General features: G+C 41.7%; 1 protein-coding gene and 2 long non-coding RNA genes across 5 annotated transcripts in view; 1 reads left to right on the top strand and 2 right to left on the bottom strand.

Annotated features, from left to right (window-relative positions):
* Positions 1-15,069, top strand: part of SH3BGRL2 (SH3 domain binding glutamate rich protein like 2) — a 30,526-nt gene extending 15,457 nt beyond the window's left edge. Inside the window, exons 2-5 of one of the 2 annotated variants that reach the window (XR_014561984.1) lie at positions 212-397; positions 8,107-8,187; positions 9,346-12,526; positions 12,570-15,069. Coding sequence is in view for 1 of the 2 variants with exons in the window: in XM_083730973.1 (XP_083587099.1) it covers positions 212-397; positions 8,107-8,187; positions 9,346-9,360 (282 nt within the window). In the remaining variant the exon portion in view is untranslated. Of the gene's footprint in view, positions 1-211; positions 398-8,106; positions 8,188-9,345 lie in introns of both variants that reach the window. The other variant, XM_083730973.1, reaches the window with a different exon arrangement.
* Positions 1-19,625, bottom strand: part of LOC310840723 — a 51,276-nt gene that overhangs the window by 957 nt on the left and 30,694 nt on the right. Inside the window, exons 2-4 of one of the 2 annotated variants that reach the window (XR_014562045.1) lie at positions 5,176-5,235; positions 1,925-2,095; positions 431-545 (exon numbers count right to left, since the gene is read on the bottom strand). This is a non-coding gene — a long non-coding RNA (uncharacterized lncRNA). The remainder of the gene's footprint in view (positions 1-430; positions 546-1,924; positions 2,096-5,175; positions 5,236-19,625) is intronic. The other variant, XR_014562044.1, reaches the window with a different exon arrangement.
* On the bottom strand, positions 14,010-16,093 carry LOC310840721. Its single transcript, XR_014562042.1, has 2 exons — positions 14,740-16,093; positions 14,010-14,642 (listed from the first exon to the last, which is right to left on the bottom strand). It is a non-coding gene; the product is annotated as an uncharacterized lncRNA (long non-coding RNA).

A 19,625-nucleotide genomic window follows, 5' to 3' on the forward strand; every position in this document is an offset into this window, starting at 1 on the left:
CCTCCCAGTTCTACCATCATGGGGTTGTGATTGGGGGGGGGGGGAATGCAGGAAATCCATCACACTTAAAAGCCCTGTTGCTAGAAATCAATTGTACTGCATGTCTTCAAAGTAACTTTATCCCACTAACTTGGTTTGCATAGTGTCTTAGCAAACAACTAAGTTGCATCCTGATTTTGTTTTGTTCCCCCTGCCCCCCCCCCAATCCCAGATAAAGAAGAGACAGCAAGACATTGTACGATTTCTGGAAGCCAACAAGATCAACTTTGAAGAGGTGGATATCACCATGTCGGAGGAGCAAAGGCGATGGATGTATAAAAACATTCCTCAAGACAAGCAGCCTGCACAAGGCAACCCGCTCCCACCCCAGATTTTCAATGATGATCAGTACTGTGGAGTAAGTAACTTTTGAAGCTTCTACCTTTCTCACCTGTGTTAGCTTTGGCCATCCTCATCTTTGTGAACTGCATAAGCATCACTGGTTTCTCCTGACAACTCAAAAATCGAGAGAATGACCATAGTGGTACTTTGTTGTTGTTCCCATCCTGCATTGGTAGATAGCATGGCAATGAGAAATACCCTGTGCAGAATGGTCAGGGTTAATGCTCAACTTTTGATCTGCTTTTTGGTATTTCCTACACTAACAATTCTGTATTTGGATCCTAAATGTTTGATTGTCTTTGTCTTGGAGCCATTTGCATGCTGCTTTAGGAAATTTCTAGGGCAGATTATTGACTCATTCCATTATTCAGTACCATCATTTAAAAGTCATTAAAAAGAATATTAAAATTGTTTGTTATTTCTGGTACCAGGGTTGTTTTTCTTCTGTATCCGAAAGGTTTGGGTTACTTTCTAGCCTATTGCTTATTGCAGGCAGAGGCAAACTTGGCCCTCCAGATGTTTTGGGACTACAACTCCCATGACCCCTAGCTAACAGGACCCAGTGGTCAGGGATAATGGGAATGGTAGTCCCAAAACATCTGGAGGGCCCAGTTTGCCTATGCCTGGCTTATTGGCGACGTGTTAGTTTTAATTCCTAAGCAAGTTTTTTTGGAAGGCTTTTTCATACAAAATTTGTCAGTGAAATTCTACTCAGTATTGATCCAGAGCAGATTCCAATGAATAGTTAGCAGAGTGAAAACTTAAAACACTTCACAGGATTCCTAAAAAAATAGATCAGAGTCAATTGATATTTCATCCAGCAGAGCTTTACTGCTACTGAAGTCAAGTGAGCATAATGGTCACAAATCCAGTATTCAGGATTGGCACTGTCCATAAAAAATCCAGTTGCAGCAGACTTAACTTAAACTTACATTAAATTATAATAAGTCTAAACCTTAACACTGTATACTGAACACTACACCAGAGGTAAAAGAGATAGAAAGAGAAAGTGAAGCCCAGACTCATTCTGGCCTATTACAGTGGTACCTCAGAAATTGAACGGAATCCGTTCCGGAAGTCTGTTCGACTTCCAAAATGTTCAGAAACAAAGGTGAGCCATCCAATTGGCTGCAAAAAGCTCCTGCAGCCAATTGGATGCTGTGTTGGACATTTGGGTTCCAAAGAACGTTCACAAACCAGCACAGTCACTTCCGGGTTTGGGGCGTTCGGGAGCCGAAACGTTTTACTTGCAAGGCGTTCGGGATCCAAGGTACGACTGTATTATAGTCAGCATGAGCTTAACAGAAAAAGATAAGAGAACCAGTTTAAGCCACCTGTATTCTGCTTCCCTGAAGAAATAACCCAAACATCACGAACCTTCTGCTTGTTTCTTTCACACAGAGAGGCTTCCAGAACCCTTTTGAATAAAATAGAATAGGAAAGATCTCTACACATCAGATCAATACTTTCTGCACTAAGAAATGCCAACTGGCAAAACTGTGGTCCTGATGTGGTTTCGTTCTGCAAATGTTTTAACACTTACCTTGTATGAGTATCACACACATGCAACCTCTTTGTTGATAATGACTTCATTATCCCGCTCACAAGGACTCAGCAGTAACTGGGCTATGGGATGTGTATTTGAACAGAAGACTCATCTGACCCTGCAGTTCATCCTTAGATGAAAGGATTGTGGACTCAAGGAGATCCAGCACTTAAATAAATGCGGAAAAGTGCACAAATCACTCATTATGACTCTCTCTCTCTCTCTCTGTGCGTGTTGGTTTTGGGGTGCGGTTGGGGAAGGACAGGATTGTTGAAAAGATCTTAAGGCCTAACCTTCAAAGCACGACCAAAACCATCCGTGTGTGTGTGAGAGAGAGCTGGGGTTTTTGTTGTTGTTATTGGGGGTTGGAGCTAATCTTACTAGTGTTTGTGCAGTAGTTGCTGTGTCCCCATTGGATTAGGATTGATCAGCAGAGTTGACCCCAGGCTTGTGGGGCATGCTTAAACACCCACAGTCCTTGGACTGAGCCAACATCTGGAAATACCCTTGCACTATTATTTAATGCCAACATAATTGGACGGTTCTGTTAATATATCTGAGTTCCCAGCATCTGCTTTAATCTCTTTCTAGTTGCTTGATTGTGCTGTCTTTGCAATTAAGTGTAATGAGCACCTGAGCTTTGAAAATTGATAATTGAAAACGGGAGCCTCAGTCTTGTGATGGTGGGGTCATGAGTGATCTAAATCTGATTTACAAAGTATTATTGGTGCTTCTGACTGTCCTTGGAAAGCAGCCACGCTCTGCCCTTTCTTGTTTTATATTCAGTGCAGTCTGTGCTTGACAACCTGTTAACTATTTCTGCAATTATGGGAGCTTTCTTTGCCTTTCTGTACGTTTTCAGATGTTGTGGAGAAGGGTGAAGCAAACCTCTTTGCATATTTTCTCAATTGTTGAGCAAGGACCCTGAAGATGGGTTTTTGCTGAAGATTTTTCTGCAGATATAAGAGTAAAAAGGAACGTCCCCTCCCCTGTGTTCATCATTTTGCCTCTTCATTTCTCCCTGTGCATCCTCATCAGTATCAGTTTTGATTTATCACCTGCTTTTCACCCTAGGGTGCCAGGGAGGGTCACAACAATTTAAAATACAACATTAAAAACAAATTATATAATTACAGTGTGTGCATGTGCATGCATGATTAAAAGAGAGAGACATAAAACCATGCTCTGATACATGCTTTGAACACTGAGCTCAAAGGTGATAGTTTTACCTTTTAAAGCTTGTCACTGTTCTATGTATTTATGCAGTTCCTGCACACACACATACACACAAAAAATCTGCAAGGCATGATTGAGAAATCCTTTCAAAGTGGCTTAATGATCTGTCTCTTCTGGCAGACAGCCATGGTAATTTAGTTACTGCAAGGAGATGCAAAACTATACTTCATTTATCAGGGATGCTTCCTGGGTGACATTTTAAATACAGCAGGTGTACTCTCAAGTCACCCGCAAATCTGTGTAAATGTGATGTGAAAATGAAAACACTCAGCACAATAAGCTGGGTTTCTCTATTAGGTGAGGACCAGAATTCTGCTCTTGAAAATGCCAAGAAAGGAACTGTTGCTTCAGTAGGGATGCTGTTATACCTGAATGCTCATTCATGGATGTTCCTCTTGTAGTTCTTGCATATAGACCTGTGGCCTGCCAGATAGTGCTGGGCTGCAATACAACTCCCATCATCCTTGGCTATGCTGGGTGCAGCTAATGGGAGCTGGAGTCCAGTAACACCTGGAGGTTCCCCCACCACTTATGCTAGGTAAGTCAGTAAGTCCATCTCTCAAATTGCAAAAGGGGACAGAGAAGATGGACAAGGGAACTGAGGCTGAAAGCAGTTTGCTTAAGGCAAACCAATGAGTTCATGGCAGAAGTAAGATTGAAAGCCAGAGAGTTTCTGATTTTTGTAGCTCAGTCTCTCATCCACTTTGCCATATCACCACAGCTAAATGCTTCCTCAGCTAAATCCTGGGATTTGATGGAATCTCCCCTTTGTGCAATCATTTTAATTAAATGGAAGCCTTGTTTTGATGCTGTGCAGTGATAACAGGATCTAAGTACAACTTTTCCATCCTGATATTTTGGGATCTTGGCTTCCACGTATTAACTTCAGACAAACTTTGTTTGTAGCTCAAAACAAACCTGGACAACGCCTGCATGGTTCTGCCTAAAGGTGTTTGGCCCATTCGTTATGCTTTGGTGGGATCTCTGTGTGCTGGGGCTTGTAGAATTTGGGTCCTTCTGCAGATTTCACATCAAAGACAGTTGTCTTACTTGCCGAACCCTACCTTCCTACTTATCAGAGTTGTAGGCAGGTAGGGTGGAGAACAGAATGAGGACAGTTCTTAGGACATGAAGCTCTTCATAGAATCATAGAGTCAGAAAGGAACACCCCCCTGCAATGCAGGAATCTTTTGCCCAAAAGGGGGCAAACCCTTGACACTGGAATAAAGAGTCTTGTGCTCATCCCTCCCCCTATTTACATCAAAACCAAATCAGGATATTGCATATTCCCAGCAAATGCTTTCAAAAACCTTTGAGAGTTTTTGTGAATACTCAAAAAGAATGCTTACAAAACACTCGAGTTTCTTCCCAAGGCCGTTAGTGTCAGTTTTTAGAATCGAAACCATCAGGGCATCATTAATTAAAAAGCAAACAAGCACCCTTGCCTGTTGGGGATCCCTCCATCACATTATTTTGTGTATAATGTGATGCTTGCTTGGATAGAATAAAGAGAAATCAGCACAACCTTCCTTACAAAATGGTTTCCTTTCATGTAAGAGATAGTGGTGGTGTGTGCATGTTGAATACTTGTTAAGACCAGCTTTTGTGTAGGAACATCTTATTGGAGGTATTAGAAGTTCACTTAATAGTCACTTGAAGGAGGGGCCCTGTTGAGGATATGTTACCCCCGCTGCAACCCCCCACCCAGCCCCTGGCAACAGTGCTGATGGAATGAAGTGGTTGGAATCTTCCAACAGCAGCATCAAAAATATTTTTCAGTCCATGAGCCATATGCCTTCATGGGCCACCTTCCAGGAGCATACTAGTGGTGGCCAGAGCAGTGGATGTGGCTATGCCATGAACAAGTCAGAGGTTTCTACACAAACATGCATATCTCCATCCTCCAGCCAAATAAGTGAGGTAAATTATCACAGTCGAAGGACACATTCCAGCCAAGGAAGAAACACTTGCAGGGAGGTCCTGGAGCAAGTTCATTGAGGTAGTTGACCTACCTAGAGTTCTGAGGTTCCACTGCAGCGTTCTGCTGTTGATCCTGTTAACTAGTCACTTGCCTGAAGATTTTCAACAGTTAACTGAACGCGCTTGATTACTGTAGATTCTATAAATTGACAGTACAATCCCCAAAGAATATGAATATATTATTTAACCATGTGAGGCCTTTTTCTTCAGGGAAGTTTACAGCAGAATATCTTGCTTTCCTTTTAGATGTCTGGAACACAAATTGCTTCTTGTTGGCTGGACTCCAGTGAATTTTGCCTCTGTTGCCTTTTGGAATTCAGATGCCAGCCTGAGCCAAAGCTCATCAAACTTAGCCAGAGTTTCCTACCACATACCCCCCTGTTCATATGCTGTGTCTTGCAAGTAGAGTGGCACAGCTGTTTAGTCATTATGTGTGCAGGTTGCATTTCCTTGGCAAATTGTATAACGCTACTGCAGTGAATACTTCTTGAGCTCCCGAGGAGAAGCTAAACACATTCTCAAACTAATTTGCATGCTTTTAATGTAATTAGCAAAATAACTTGCATGCCCTTTCCATTTGTGCTGCAGGTGGTACATCTCATTTGGTGGGCATATTTCACTTAATCTCATTTCCTTCAGGATGTGGTCTGAGAGCACATGATACAGCCACTTTGCAAAAGCTAAGCAGGGCTGGGTCTGGTCAGTGCCTGAATGGGAGACTTAGAAACCTCTTGTACAGCACCTTGAGTTCTATGATGGAAGAAAGGTGGGATAGAAATGTGTGCAAATACATTACCAGTTCCATGTGCAAAATGCTTAAGTCAGTGCTAGGAAAAAGTACCTGGAAAAACTATTCGAATTTGGCAGACATAATGAACTTAACTGGCTTCCATTTTTCCAAACGGTTTAATACTTTCTCTTGCTTTAATATACCGTATATCTACAAATGTGATATTTTTACTTCTTTATGTAAAATCCAAATAGAAAAAGTGTGGATTCTAACAAGGCATGCACAAAAGTGTTGACTGAGATCTGTGGAGAGGGTTGATTGGTAATCCTAAACATGCTATTTTGCATTTATAAGAGCTTTGGATACATTATGCCCTTAATTCTTACAACAATCTTGTAAAGCAGATCAGTGCTATTCCTTTATTGCAGAGAAGTAGGTTAATCTAAGGGCAGGCTTCATATGCAGAAGGCTCCCTTGCAATATGGTGCAAGAGTAGAGAAAATTTGTGGGATGGAATTAACCCTTTTCCTACCAGATGGTTCTTGCCAGGTCATTTTTCAACACTGTGTGCATGTATACAGCTGCATTCCAAACGTAGAAGCAAGGTGGGAAATGACCTCTGGGACATTTGTAGGTGAGAAGAGTTGGGTGCAGGATTTTCAGATTTTTCTCTAGCATGTACCTCTTTTCTCCACCACCCCACATTCATGTTATTTCAGTAAAAAAAAAACAAAGAAAAAAACCTAGTTTGAAACATATACCAGTAGCTCCATCCTAAAGCAAGGTTGTGGCCGAAGCAAGATCTGAACAGGGGTTTCTTAAGTAAATGCAGGTTGCACCACCATTAAAGTGTCCCAGATTTTGGAACAGCTTCTCCAGAGTTGTATGCTCAGTCCTCTTACTGCCCAATTGTAGACATGTCGTGAGCTGGTCTTAGGTACAAATAGGGTTTCCTGAAAAAGGAGGATTGATGAGTAGCTGCAGGATGGAATTTTTAGCCCAAGTAGTTTTCACATGATCAGTAGTGAATGACGTGTCTTTTGTTTCTTTAAGCTTTTAACAACAAAGCCCCTATTCAGACCATAAGGCTCTTAGCAGAATGCTAAAGCAATAGGTTGCAAACAAAACTGAAGGGTGCCGTTTAAACACACACAGAGGTTTGTCAAGATATCAACTCCCGAAAGCAGTGCAAAGAGAGCTTTCATTTGTAATCCTACAGAATCTAATTGCTCCCTAAAGCCAGGAATCTGGCCTTTATTGTCATTGAGACAGTGATATTAATTCTTTAAGAAGTCAAGGGGTTTGCTAGCTGGCTCTGAATAAATTTATTGATATTTCTGTAAGAAAAAAAATTAATCAGCTATCCCTTGCCCATTTTTTGGGGTGGGGGCAAGATATGAGGTAAACCTGCTATTGATTTATTGAACTTTTGTTTAGAAACCTGCCTTAGGAACAGGTGGCTCTTAGCTATACATTTTGGTGTCGCCTCAAGTTATGTTGCAATCTTGTACAAACTTGCCGGCCTGGGAGTAATCCCCATTTAACTCAATGGGGCGTGCATAGGACTGAACTGAGTAGGCGTGCATAGCACTGAACTGTCAGGTTGTTTTGCTTTCTTCTTATTTTTTAAAAAAACTATTTAACTTTTAGGCAATTTAACCAGAAATTGCAGCCTCTACTCCTTTTTTCACGTGAAACTTGAAACTAAGCCAATAGCTGAGAAAGCAGCAGAACCTGTTTCTGGGAAGTAGGCCTGAACTGTGTGTAGGCTGTGTACTGCGATGCTTTTTGATGGAATGCCAGAGCTGTTTGCTTCTTACAATGAACATATGTAGTTATATTACTGTGAATTATTAATCATTATCTCCGCTTCCACTCAGGGCAGTATGCTCAATGAACCAATGATCTTATTAAGTTCATCTGATAAACAGCTCTTTATGCTCCTTTGAATTGCTTTGATGGTGCCGATCATCAGGTGGAATGTGGCCTGGGTTTAACTAAATTTATTCTCTCTGCCTCCCTCCCTCTCTCTCCTTTTTCCATATCAATTACAAAGCAGGAGCGAGAACACACATTCTCAAATGATGGGTAAACTGGAATTATCCTTCCATTACTATTATAAAGTTACTCCTTTATATATCAGTAAGCATGATTATACTACATCTCTGATACAATATCAGTGGGATGAAGCTCTAAAAATAATTTACCTTTCCCCCCCCTCCCCTCTCTCTAGGATTATGACTCATTTTTTGAAGCCAAGGAAAGCAACACCGTCTTTACGTTTCTTGGGTTGAAACCTAATTTGGCATCAAAGGTGAATATTTCATGATATGAGGCTTAATGAGATTCAGCTTGTAGTTTTCAATGTATATTTTCTTTCTGGAATAGACAGCATGTTCTTTGATTTGAAAAATGAATAAAAGGGTATGGGATGTTTTTGGCAACATCTTAGCTTGAACCTAAAATAAGCACAATTGGTTATTTTTTCATAATTTATAAACACTTAAAGTCACAATGTACTCAGTTAAATCCAAGTAGTGTAATTGATTTTTAATTCAGCTATTTTTTAAAATTCCTTTTTAAATTTAGGGTTTGATGCTAATAAAATATCAAAGAAATTGGTCCTCATTGAAACACGTGTATCTCCTACTGTGTTGCAAACTTACTGGATTTCCTGGGAATATTGCCAGACCAGGTCACAGTTTGCTTTGTGTGTGACCTGGAGTCATAGCTGGTTCCTTTGGCGTCCTCTTAGTGAGCAGATAAAGCTTAGAGCCTATTCCTATGAGGCACGTTTCCAGGCTCTCTTAACTTGTTTGGCCCTATTGACCATTAGTGATAACCGTCCTCCATGCTATCTTTTAAAAAAATGGGGATTGGCATAGGGGCAATTGAGGCTCAGCTACACAAACTATGATATGTAAGCCCTATTCATGAATTTCCTCCTCCACCCACTGTTAATCACACGGAAGAGGAAGCAGAGAGGATGACTGCAATTTCCCTGCTCCTTCTATCCCATTCCCAATCATTTTCCATTAAATGGTGGGTGACCCTCTATACCACTGCTGGGGAGCCTGTGGCCATGTACTACAATCCCCTTCATCCTGTTCCTTGGCCATGCATGCTGGGGCTGATGGGAGTTGCAGTTCAGCGACATCTGGAGGGCCAAAGCATGAGCCTGTTCTTCTCATGCAGGCTTCCCATGTGCTTTTGAAGGGTTCTAAAATGCACAGGGAGTCTGCATGAGCAGAGCAGGTGTTTCTAATTTCAACTCCTGCTGATAGTTTTTGTTTAAAATACCTATTTGTCATGTCATTGCTGCAATTGTTTTTTTTTTTTAAATGTGTATTTTGATGCTTTATTGTTTTAATGTTGTGTGCGGTTCGTCACTTTTGAGTAATTTTTGTAAGGTAAAATAAGTGTTTGAAAGAAATAACTATATAATTGTTGGTTCTTTTTTTAAAAAAAACAGGAGTCGGAGCCTTAGAAAAAGTTCCTTGAGGATTCGGCAAGCACATTGTCTGGGTGAATGAAATTCTTGATGTCCAGCACACAACAGCTTCCGTAGTGGATCACTGTGATGCACACCAATATGCACCATTAATATTTTGTTTGACACTGAAAAGATGAAATAAGACAGTGGCTACAAAGACGGGGTATATGGTGATGGTAAAATGGTAATGATGGGGGGGGTGTCTTTCCTTTTTCCCTTTTCTTTTTGCAAACATATCTGTGGTGGATGCAGGGTACCACTGACCCTAACAGTATCTGATGCCACATTTGAGACACTACTTCCATTCTGAAAGTGACAGGTGGGTGTGTTGAATCTGATTGTACAGTGAGCATTGTCAGAGTTTCAGATGTTTACTGCATTCTGAGCTGAGAGTTAATGGCAGGTGTAACCTGCTGTTCTTGAACACAGTTAAATGCTAAAGTCAGCAGTGTTGAGCTGCAAAGACACCACTCCAACAGAATATGTGTTGTGATATTTGTGCTGAAATGTGCTTATTGTGGTAGATGTGGCCTGGTATTATCTTTCTACTTGGAAGGGGCAGCGAATCGAATCTCACATCTCCCCTGGTTGGTATTCAGCAGCCAGTTCTTAAAACAACAGCCATCTTGCATTTACTTCATGGATTGCTTTGAGTTGCAACTTGATGGAAGAGAATTAGCTGGCAAGTAGATTCTAAAATGAGAAGCTGACAAAATGGACCTTACCTCTTGATGAGAACACCAGGCATGTCTGCCATTTTGAGCTACATTACATGCATCTGCCAAAAAAATGTTTTGTATGAATTATAGATTTCCCTCCTACCTTACAAGCATTGATATTACTTAAAAACCCTATTGCTGTCATTGAGATTAATTGTAGAACAAAGGTTAAAATCTGTAGTGTGCCATGTAAGACAGTATAATCAGAGCCTGCAAAAGCATACAAGCCAGAACCTTAAGTAGATTAATAGTTCTATTGCCTTAAAAGTGGAAGGGTATTGGGGGGGGGGAGGGTTTCCTAAAGAAAGAAGCATTATATTTTTGCCTGTAAAATGTATCACTTTACATAATAGTGCTGGGTTGGACTAGTGTGTTTAGCATCTTCCAGTTCAGAGTCCCAAATAGCTATACTTGGCAGTACGGATCGCCTATTCTGTGAACCTGTGAGGCATCTAAATGAAAAGTGTGGGACCAAACAATAGCAGCACAATCCTATGCATGTCTACTCAGAAGTGAGTTAAATAGGTGCATAGCATTGCAGCCTAGCTGGGTTTTAAAAGACCACTTATCAATTGAATATTTATTGTTTGAAGTGCAAGCACCCCCTGGAAAATATGGATGCTCTGATTTAAAGCTCGCATGAGGTGCGCGCAAGTCTGTCCCAGATCCAAGACAAAGTTTATAGTCAAGAGAAAGTTAATAATAATACCAGTGGAAGAAGCTGGTTGTCTCTTGCTTGACTCTCGTTCATTTTAATGGGCATTTGAGCATGACGAAAGCCCTCTTCAGGCATTCAGATTAAGCGTAAACATGTGACGGAGGGCTGCAACGATGAACCCACCCTGCTCAGTCACTGTTACCATGTGGAGAGAGAACGTATGAAACTGGGAGCTTCCTGTTAGTTCCATGTGCCACAGCCTTGACTTTCTTGCTCCCCAAAGTGCAGCAGAGTCCCTGTTCCATCTGTTTCTCCCTCTCCAACACACAGGGAGCTATGAGAGCAGGATCAGAGCTAGGGCACTCATCCCTGCAGTCTGCCTCACCTGTTTACACAGGATATGAAGACCTGAATACGGCTTTACTAGCTTTGGCCTGGGGGCTAAAGGACTTCACATATTTGTTGTGGGAGCGAATATGTCACTTATAACCCCCATTTGCTAGGGCTTCCTTTTTAATTTTGATCAGGGCATGTTCCTTGTGTGCATATTGGATCCTCTGTATCAGGGCAATAGAATAGTTCAGGTGTTGGTCCTAAAAGTACTAAAGGAAAAGGAAAAGAGGAAGGTGCTATGGAATCTTTAATGATAAAATCACCAATGATTATAAAGCAGGCATAGGCAAACTTGGCCCTCCAGCTGTTTTGGGACTACAACTCCCATCATCCCTATCTAATGGGACCAGTAGTCAGGGATGATGGGAGTTGTAGTCCCAAAACATCTGGAGGGCCGAGTTTGGGGATGCTTGTTATAAAGTATTGTATATGAGCCCTATTTTGTTACTCATAGCTCAGGGAAGTTTTGAAAGCAGTTTTGTTGTTGTCGTTGGGGGCAGAACAAGTCTGCTCTTCTGGGACGTGTGGGGATGGCAGCTTAAAAATCCACTGTGCTCTATCCATTCCACCAGGAGCATGCAAGTCCTTGAGCAGCTCTTTGGAGTCTAGTTAATTTTAATTATAATGGCGTTTGCAATAAGCTGAAGGCACATCATTTAAGATGCCTTAATGGGTTTTATGTGGGGTGTGTGGGTGGGGGGAGTGTATTATTAGAATGCAAGAATAGTTCAAAAGGTGCCCTGTTTTCATGCCTTTATCAGCTCTATAAATTCACTGGTGAATGCTATTTGATTTTTAATTCAGAGTTTGGCTTTCATTTTTATATTAAAACTTTGTAAGGTGCTTTCTGTTCTTTCTGTTTTATTTTCATTATATTGCAGCCTTCTGGTTTTCTTTTATGTAAAAGAACATTAGAATGCATTCCTTTCAGTTGGTGGTCAAAAAACCCACTAAACTCTCATTTATTTTTATCTCTTTCTTGTCCTGCCTGTTCTGTTGTTTCCCAGCCCCTCCTAGGATGTGCTCTTATCAGGAAAATTAATGTGGAAAATTAATTTATCTCCATGGGAAATATTCCAGTAGTTTGAGACTAGCTTTGATCTGAGTAAAAATATACCCTCCTCATGTGATCACCTGATATTATTAATTGTGATAAAAAGTATTTTTTCCCATGCACAGTCACATCTGACAAAAAAAAATGCTGTGTTCATAAAAGTGGGCCACATCCTTTTAAAAGCATAAATCAGTGTAGCTCTGTTGGAGCAGCTAAAGTTATTTTCACTTAAAAGCATGCCAGACTCAGAGTCATCACCATGTTTCCTAAAGTTGGGAAACACTATGATTTGGAAGAAAAGAAATTTACCAAATTATCAAATTCTGGACCAGCCAGGTTTGCTGCAAGGATTAGCTTTGCCTAAGGCAGGGGTGGCTAGTCATGACCTTATGGAATTAGCCCTAGCCGCTATGGCCCGTGGTCAAGGATGCTGGGAAATGTATTCCCAACAACAAAGCCACATGTTCCTTATCTCTGGCATCAGATCTTAAGCAGATGTCCCCTTCCAATTTCTCTGTGGGATTAGCACTGATGGAGGGAAAGTGAGTCTCACTAATTCAGGTGTTCAACTCTAATTTTGAGCATAAAAGCTTGCTGGACCAGGTCAACAGCTTATCTAGTCCAGCACCCTTTTCTCATAAGGGCCAATTGGATGCCTGTGGGAAGCCCAACAGCAGGACCTTAGCTTTCAGCATGTGAGAAGAAGGCAGGAGAGGGACAAGTGTGCTGACTCTGTCTTTGTCCCCATCCCACCCTAGTCCCCAGGGGTAAACAGAGAACCTTTCTCCTGTGCAATGTGGGACCCTGCTCATGGTGGTGAAGCCCTAAACATGTAAGCGATCATTGGAAGAGGGCGTGTGTTGGATTAGGATATGTGACAGCTTCCCTGGTGTACGTTTTCTCTCATTGGGGAAGTGGAATGTCACTGTTTGCAGATCACACCCTTAGTTACTATTCAAAGCACTTGCGACATGTAAAGAGCTTCATCAATTTACACTGGGGGAAGGGAGTTGTCCGTTTCTCTCCCTTCTCTGTTGTAGTTCGCAAAATCCTTTTGCAACCTGTAAAAACCATCAAAAAGCTAAAGCAGTCCTGAGAGACTGCTGTTTGCCAAAGCAGTGAGAAGCAGTGAGAAGACCCATGTTACAAGCTGACCTTGGTTGCAACTAGTAGCTCAAGATGTTCTGCCCCTCCTCTTTCAATCCATCACCTTCTTTATCCATTTTCATTCTTTGCATGGGTCCCCCCCCCCCCCCCAATGTTCTTTTTCTGGAGGATATGGGGATGATTGACAGGACTCCTGCATGGTGTTTGCCTCTATGTTGCAAAAGTGGCTACACACATTCCGAAAAGTATTAGTTTTGACCAGGCCAGCTGTCGGCACAAATGACAAAGAAATTAATGTTTATTTCCAGTGTTTACATTTGGATTTCATCTCTCAATGCAAACCGCCTTTTGCCCCTGAGTGCAGGTACCAGAGGACAAGCTGGATGCTGGCGTGTATGACTTCCTTTTTCCTGCTACTGTTTCTGTGTGTGTTTTAAAGTGAAAACTGACAATTTGGAAACACAGCCACTGCTACATGTATGTTTTTTGTGTTCAGGTATCTGCTTGGAAGCAAAGTGAGAAGCCCTCCTTGTATGGAGTTACAGTTCTCCCAAGTTAGTTTCTTAAAAGCTCTGTTGACACATGCATGCTCATTATTCCATGAGTGCAGCACTCGGTGGTGACTTGCATCTGTGAAAGAGCCATCGCGTCACAAGCGGAGCATTGATCTCACCCAATATCACTCCAAACACAATGTTGGGTCTCCCCCCCCCCCCATGTAAGCACATTATATTCAGCTGCAAGTAACCAAATGTTGAGTAACCAAGGTAATGTACATGAACAAGTCTTGCACAAATGGCTCCCATCCTTTCTCCTCTACGTTGTCTATGTCACTTTTTGCCAATGTTAGTCTTGTGCTTTTCTGATAAACCTTGTGTTGTAGAGGACCACCTATACATGCTCATGTAGCGTTGTGGCACATCTGTTCAGCTATTTCACTGGCTGCTAGTTCAAGGCAGCAAACCAGATGTTTGGGAAAGGTCCTTTGGGCAAGTACAGTGCCGCAAGCCAGCCCTAATGTTAAACCATAGTGCCATAGTTTCTGCAGACACTGTAGCGTGCATTTGCCCCATTATGCGCTCCGTTGGCTGTGTGCACGACTTGGAGGACCATTGCAAGTGCGTTCTTGAGGCATGTATGGTTCATAGAGCTCAGATCTACCGAACACATCAATTCTTAAAAACAACAAGGACGCCTTAGGACATCTCACAGGAGCCTCCAAGGTGCCTAGCATGGTGCCTAATTGACAGTTGCTTGTCATGGGGAAGTTCAGCGAGTCCAGCACCTCCTGTCCTGGTTCTGAACAGACAAGTCTGCACCTGCCAGATTTTGACTTCCTGCTCAGCTATTTGGCATATTGAACTCACTTAGACCAAGAACTGGCAAACCTAGATCAGGCTCCTGTGTCTTCAATACCAGGCAGCAGGAAAAGATTCACTAACAGCCCTTGGAGTGATTGGAAGAAGCTGAGTGTGTGACATCTCCCTGCCACACATTTCATACCATGAATGGAAGCTTCTTTAAGGCAGGATATAGCAGCCCATCCAAGTATCCATTTCTCCCTGGCCTCTGCTTCCCCAAAGCCTGTTTCTTTTGTGCATTAAGGTATGGCACTGAATAACGTCAGACAAAGATTCCCATGTCTTCTGTTGTATACTATGACAGATGGAATCCTGTGTAATGTGTCTCAGGTGTACTGTGTTTAAAAATAAAAATAACTTTTATATTTAATGCTTAAATTGTCATATTAAACCTACATATGAAGAAGAGTATGGCTTGTGTGTCTTTGTCACATTCTGTTGGCATCTCTCATCTGTCCCTTAAAAGGCTGTGTCGTCTCTAAATGTGACCTCACAGAAACAGTGGTGGCCTCTCCTGTGTGTTTTGCAGACTTTGTAATTTGGTATCTCGTGCTAACAGAAAATACTTATTAGGAGCAAGTGCCATTAAACAGAGGGGTTTGCTTTTGAGTAAACATGAGTATGATTGTGTTGTTCTGCTGCAAACCCAGAGCCACTTGTCAGAAATTGGCCCCATTGAAATCAGTGGGAGCTGCTTCTGAGTAGACTTGTCTAGGATGGCAGGAGTATATTTATTTAAGAGTACATCACTTTCTAAAACAAGCCACAGGAAGAAGAGTGCTTTAAACTGGCAAAAGCTTTCTTAGGAGAGCAAAGAAAAAGTAGCACCCAGTTGATTTCATGAGTTTGCAAAGAGGTATCTTGTGTGTGAAATTATTTTCGCAAAGCAGTCTAAAATAAGCTGCTATTGATAAACAATTTTTTAAAAAGATCCTTGGTGTTATTTTCAGATTTCCAGCTGGTGTCTTTGATTTATTCTGTGAAGCAAAACCAATGTTTGTGAGGAGTGAATCTCTCCTCTTTTTTTTAGCTTTCCAAATGTGAAATATTTCCCCTTTCCCTTTTATTTATGTCTACATTTATTCAAAGTATAATATTCTTCCTTTTAGATCACAGCCCACACAAAGCAGTGTACAACTAGCAACTACACCACCCAAATTACATTTGTGTGGTTGTAAATATAAACGTCTTGAACCATAAGCAAACTCTAAGGCTGTTTGCTCTTCCTGCTCAGTTTCTGTTTGCACTGACTCAACCTCTCCTACATTGAATACACCCCCTTAAACATGCCCACATTTCATTGGATGCCAGGATTGGGCACCCACCCATCCTCCTGTTCTCAACAAAGAAGAGGTGTAAAGAATTTCTCCCTGTGAACGAGCATGGGGGAGGTTGGTGATGTGATGCCTTTTCTCCCATTGATGGGAGAAAAACATTCCCACACCATTTTGTACTCTTGTCTCTCTTTCTGCTGTTTAGATGTGCCGGTATTTTGTGTAGTGACACACATCCCAGAACAGCCATTTTGTGATATGCCAGTCACAACCCCCTCCAGCAGCCATTTTGTGGAACAACTTATCAACATGCCCACTGCCCTCAAAGTGTTGATGACCTCTCCTAGAAAAACCACCTTGCAGGGATCATTTGTGGCTTTCCAGACTGTAAATCTCCCCAGAGGCACACAAGGATGGCTACAAAAAACTACTACACAAGAAAAAGGGATTGGCATAGATGTGGCTGTGCTAAGGGCCACTGAATGTTTGCTGCAGCTTTGGGGCATCCAAAACCAAGGGTAGATGCATTAGAACAGGGGTAGGCAACTTGCTGCCCTCCAAATGTTGGACTGCAACTCCCATCATCTTTGACCACCGGCTGTGCTCCCTGGGATGATGGAATTAGGATTCCAATAGCAACTGGAAGAAACCCTATTGGCTAATCCTTGCATTATTTTGTGTGTGTGTGTGTGTGTGTGTGTGTGTGTGTGTGTGTGTGAGAAATATGCTGTCTGTTGAGTCATTGGTTGGGTGATGCGACATGAATAAGAGTTGTGACCAGCACAAAGCTTTTTGCCAAGGCTTCGAAGAATAATTTCAGAGATTTAAAATGGGTTATCTGAAGTGGCACATCAGGATGTGTTTTAAGTGCAAAGAAGGAATTCTCTCTTGCACAAAAACTTAGCATTTATTATCTCCCTCAGACAGATGTAAATGCCAAAGTAGTATTGAAAGACGGGTAATGATTAAACTAAAGTCAACAACAACCACCCTAGTTTATGCAACGAGCATAACTTCATCCTTTGTTCTGTAAATGCAAAGCTTAAAGGTATTTCTACAAGGAGAGTAAAGTGCACTTCTGATCCTCTTTGATACTGTTTGGCCTGCAGCAGAGGGAGATTGTTAATGGTGGACAGAATGCAAGGAAGACCTTGGATGCACATTATAGGTTTTACATTCGTGTTATAGACCAATTTAAACACAGATCAATGTAAGCCTCCTATAAAACTGCCTACATTTTCAGTTTCTTGAACTCATCAAGCTGCGTTAATAGATGTATTGTCAAGAAGCTGCTTGAGCAAAGCCCTCAGTGCAACAAAACATGATTTGCTACTGCTTCAGTTCAGCTCTTTTGGACGTAGAAAGAGGTTTGTCACTAAATATAGCCTTCATTCTATTCGGGAACATAATCCAAAATCACCGTGAATGCAATGCACATGTCTTGATCTACAAAATGTATATATGCTTCAGGGAGCAGTTGTGAAACAAAGGATTGCTTTTGGTGCATACATGTGAGGGCAGTCAGCAAGGCCGCTTGCTTGCAGACTGAAATGCTCAGGAGCAAGGGATGGTAAGATTATGCAGTATGGTATTATGCATGGAGTCTTTCTCCATGATAAATGTTACAGATAGGTAGCCATGTTGGTCTGCCATAGTCAAAACAAAATTTTTTTTTTCCTTCCAGTAGCACCTTAAAGACCAACTAAGTTAGTTCTTGGTATGAGCTTTCGTGTGCATGCACACTTCTTCAGATACACTCTCAGTGTATCTGAAGAAGTGTGCATGCACACGAAAGCTCATACCAAGAACTAACTTAGTTGGTTTTTAAGGTGCTACTGGAAGGAATTTTTTTTTTGTCCATGATAAATGTCCCTGAAGTTTGGGGCATACCTGGGCAAAGCAGCCCACAAAGGGAAAAAAGAATCCTGCAGCCTTTGGGACTCCAGGGACCATTGAATTGTGGTCATGATTTCCACAATAACCAATACAGTTTACCTATTGTGTGTATTTAAAATACTTCACCACAAAAATCCACATATAATTGCCTCTGGGTTTGTTATTTCATGCAGGAAAGCAGACTTTAACTCAGAATGTTTGATAGATGGAAATGGATTCAGTTTTAAGATATTATGCCTATAGATTTTTATATGCTTTTATTACCTTGAATATTAAATCTGGTTATATTCAAACTTAATGGAATATATATATATCTACAAGGATGGATAAAAATCCATATATATATATGGATTTTTATCCATCCTTGTAGATGTATAAAAGAGCCTCACAATTCAGTTGTAGCTGCCCTGGCAATTGAACTGCACTGGCATAAAGTCATGTATTAGCACTCTTATCTATTAATATAAGGGAATTATTACTTCATCATTTAAAACTGTGATAAAAGAACGACCTTGAGAGGTCTGCCATATGATCAAGTGGTGCTTTCCCTCTCTGGGAAAGTTGAATGGAACAGTTGAGCATATCTCCTAGCGGCGCAGTTACGGGGTGGAGAAAAGTTCTGCATTTGGTTGATATGGGAACTAAGTGTTCTCTGGACGCAGAATAACATGTGGTTGGTTTGAAAACACCAGAGGGCCAGAATTTCTACATGTGAGTCCCATAGGCTTTAGAAGAGGGGAAGGGGGGGAAAGAACCTGAATACAAAGCACAAGGCTAGAATTAAATGCAAAATAGAAATAGAAATGGATGGGTTAAGCCTTCTGGTGAACCCTGTTGTAGGGGAGTGAGCTGACCAGTGGTCCTGGGACTCGAGTATAGACCTTGGTCAACAGCCAGACAGGAAGTACCTCTGGAGGTACAGAGCTCTTCAGACTGCAACAAGAGTGGCACTAAGCAGTGCAGAGTGAGAAGTCTTGTTTTGTCCCAGAAACAAAACACAGTACAGTGGTACCTCGGGTTAAGTACTTAATTCGTTCCAGAGGTCCGTTCTTAACCTGAAACTGTTCTTAACCTGAAGCACCACTTTAGCTAATGGGCTCTCCTGCTGCTGCCATGCCGCCGGAGCACAATTTCTGTTATCATCCTGAAGCAATGTTCTTAACCTGAAGCACTATTTCTGGGTTAGCAGAGTCTGTAACCTGAAGCGTATGTAACCTGAAGCATATGTAACCCGAGGTACCACTATAGTTTGAGGGAAGGTATGACTGTCACATAAGACGTTTCACGTTGGGAAACACATTTACATTAAATAAAAGGTAGATATCTATCACACATTCAAATGATAGTCTGAAAACTATTGCATTAGCATAAGTCATGTATTAGTGGGCGCTCTTATCTTAGCCTGGAAACTGTCACGGCCTCAAAGGAGAAAGGGCTGGAGAATCATAGAATCATAGAGTTGGAAGAGACCACAAGGGCCATTGAGTCCAACCCCCTGCCAAGCAGGAAACACCATCAGAGCACTCCTGACATATGGTTGTCAAGTCTCTGCTTAAAGACCTCCAAAGAAGGAGACTCCACCACACTCCTTGGCAGCAAATTCCACTGTCGAACAGCTCTTACTGTCAGGAAGTTCTTCCTAAAGTTCCACGGACCACAAACTGCTGCTCTTGATCTTCTTTGCTCCTGACCTAGTTTGGGGCTTTGCAGATAGGAAGAATGGAAAAATCTTCCTCCAGTGAGAATATCCTCTCCACAGGGAGGCTCCAAAAGAAGATTGGGGCAAACAATATATGT

This window comes from Podarcis gaigeae, assembly GCF_964106915.1.
Source record: "Podarcis gaigeae genome assembly, chromosome: 3".
NCBI classification, from domain to species: domain Eukaryota; kingdom Metazoa; phylum Chordata; class Lepidosauria; order Squamata; family Lacertidae; genus Podarcis; species Podarcis gaigeae.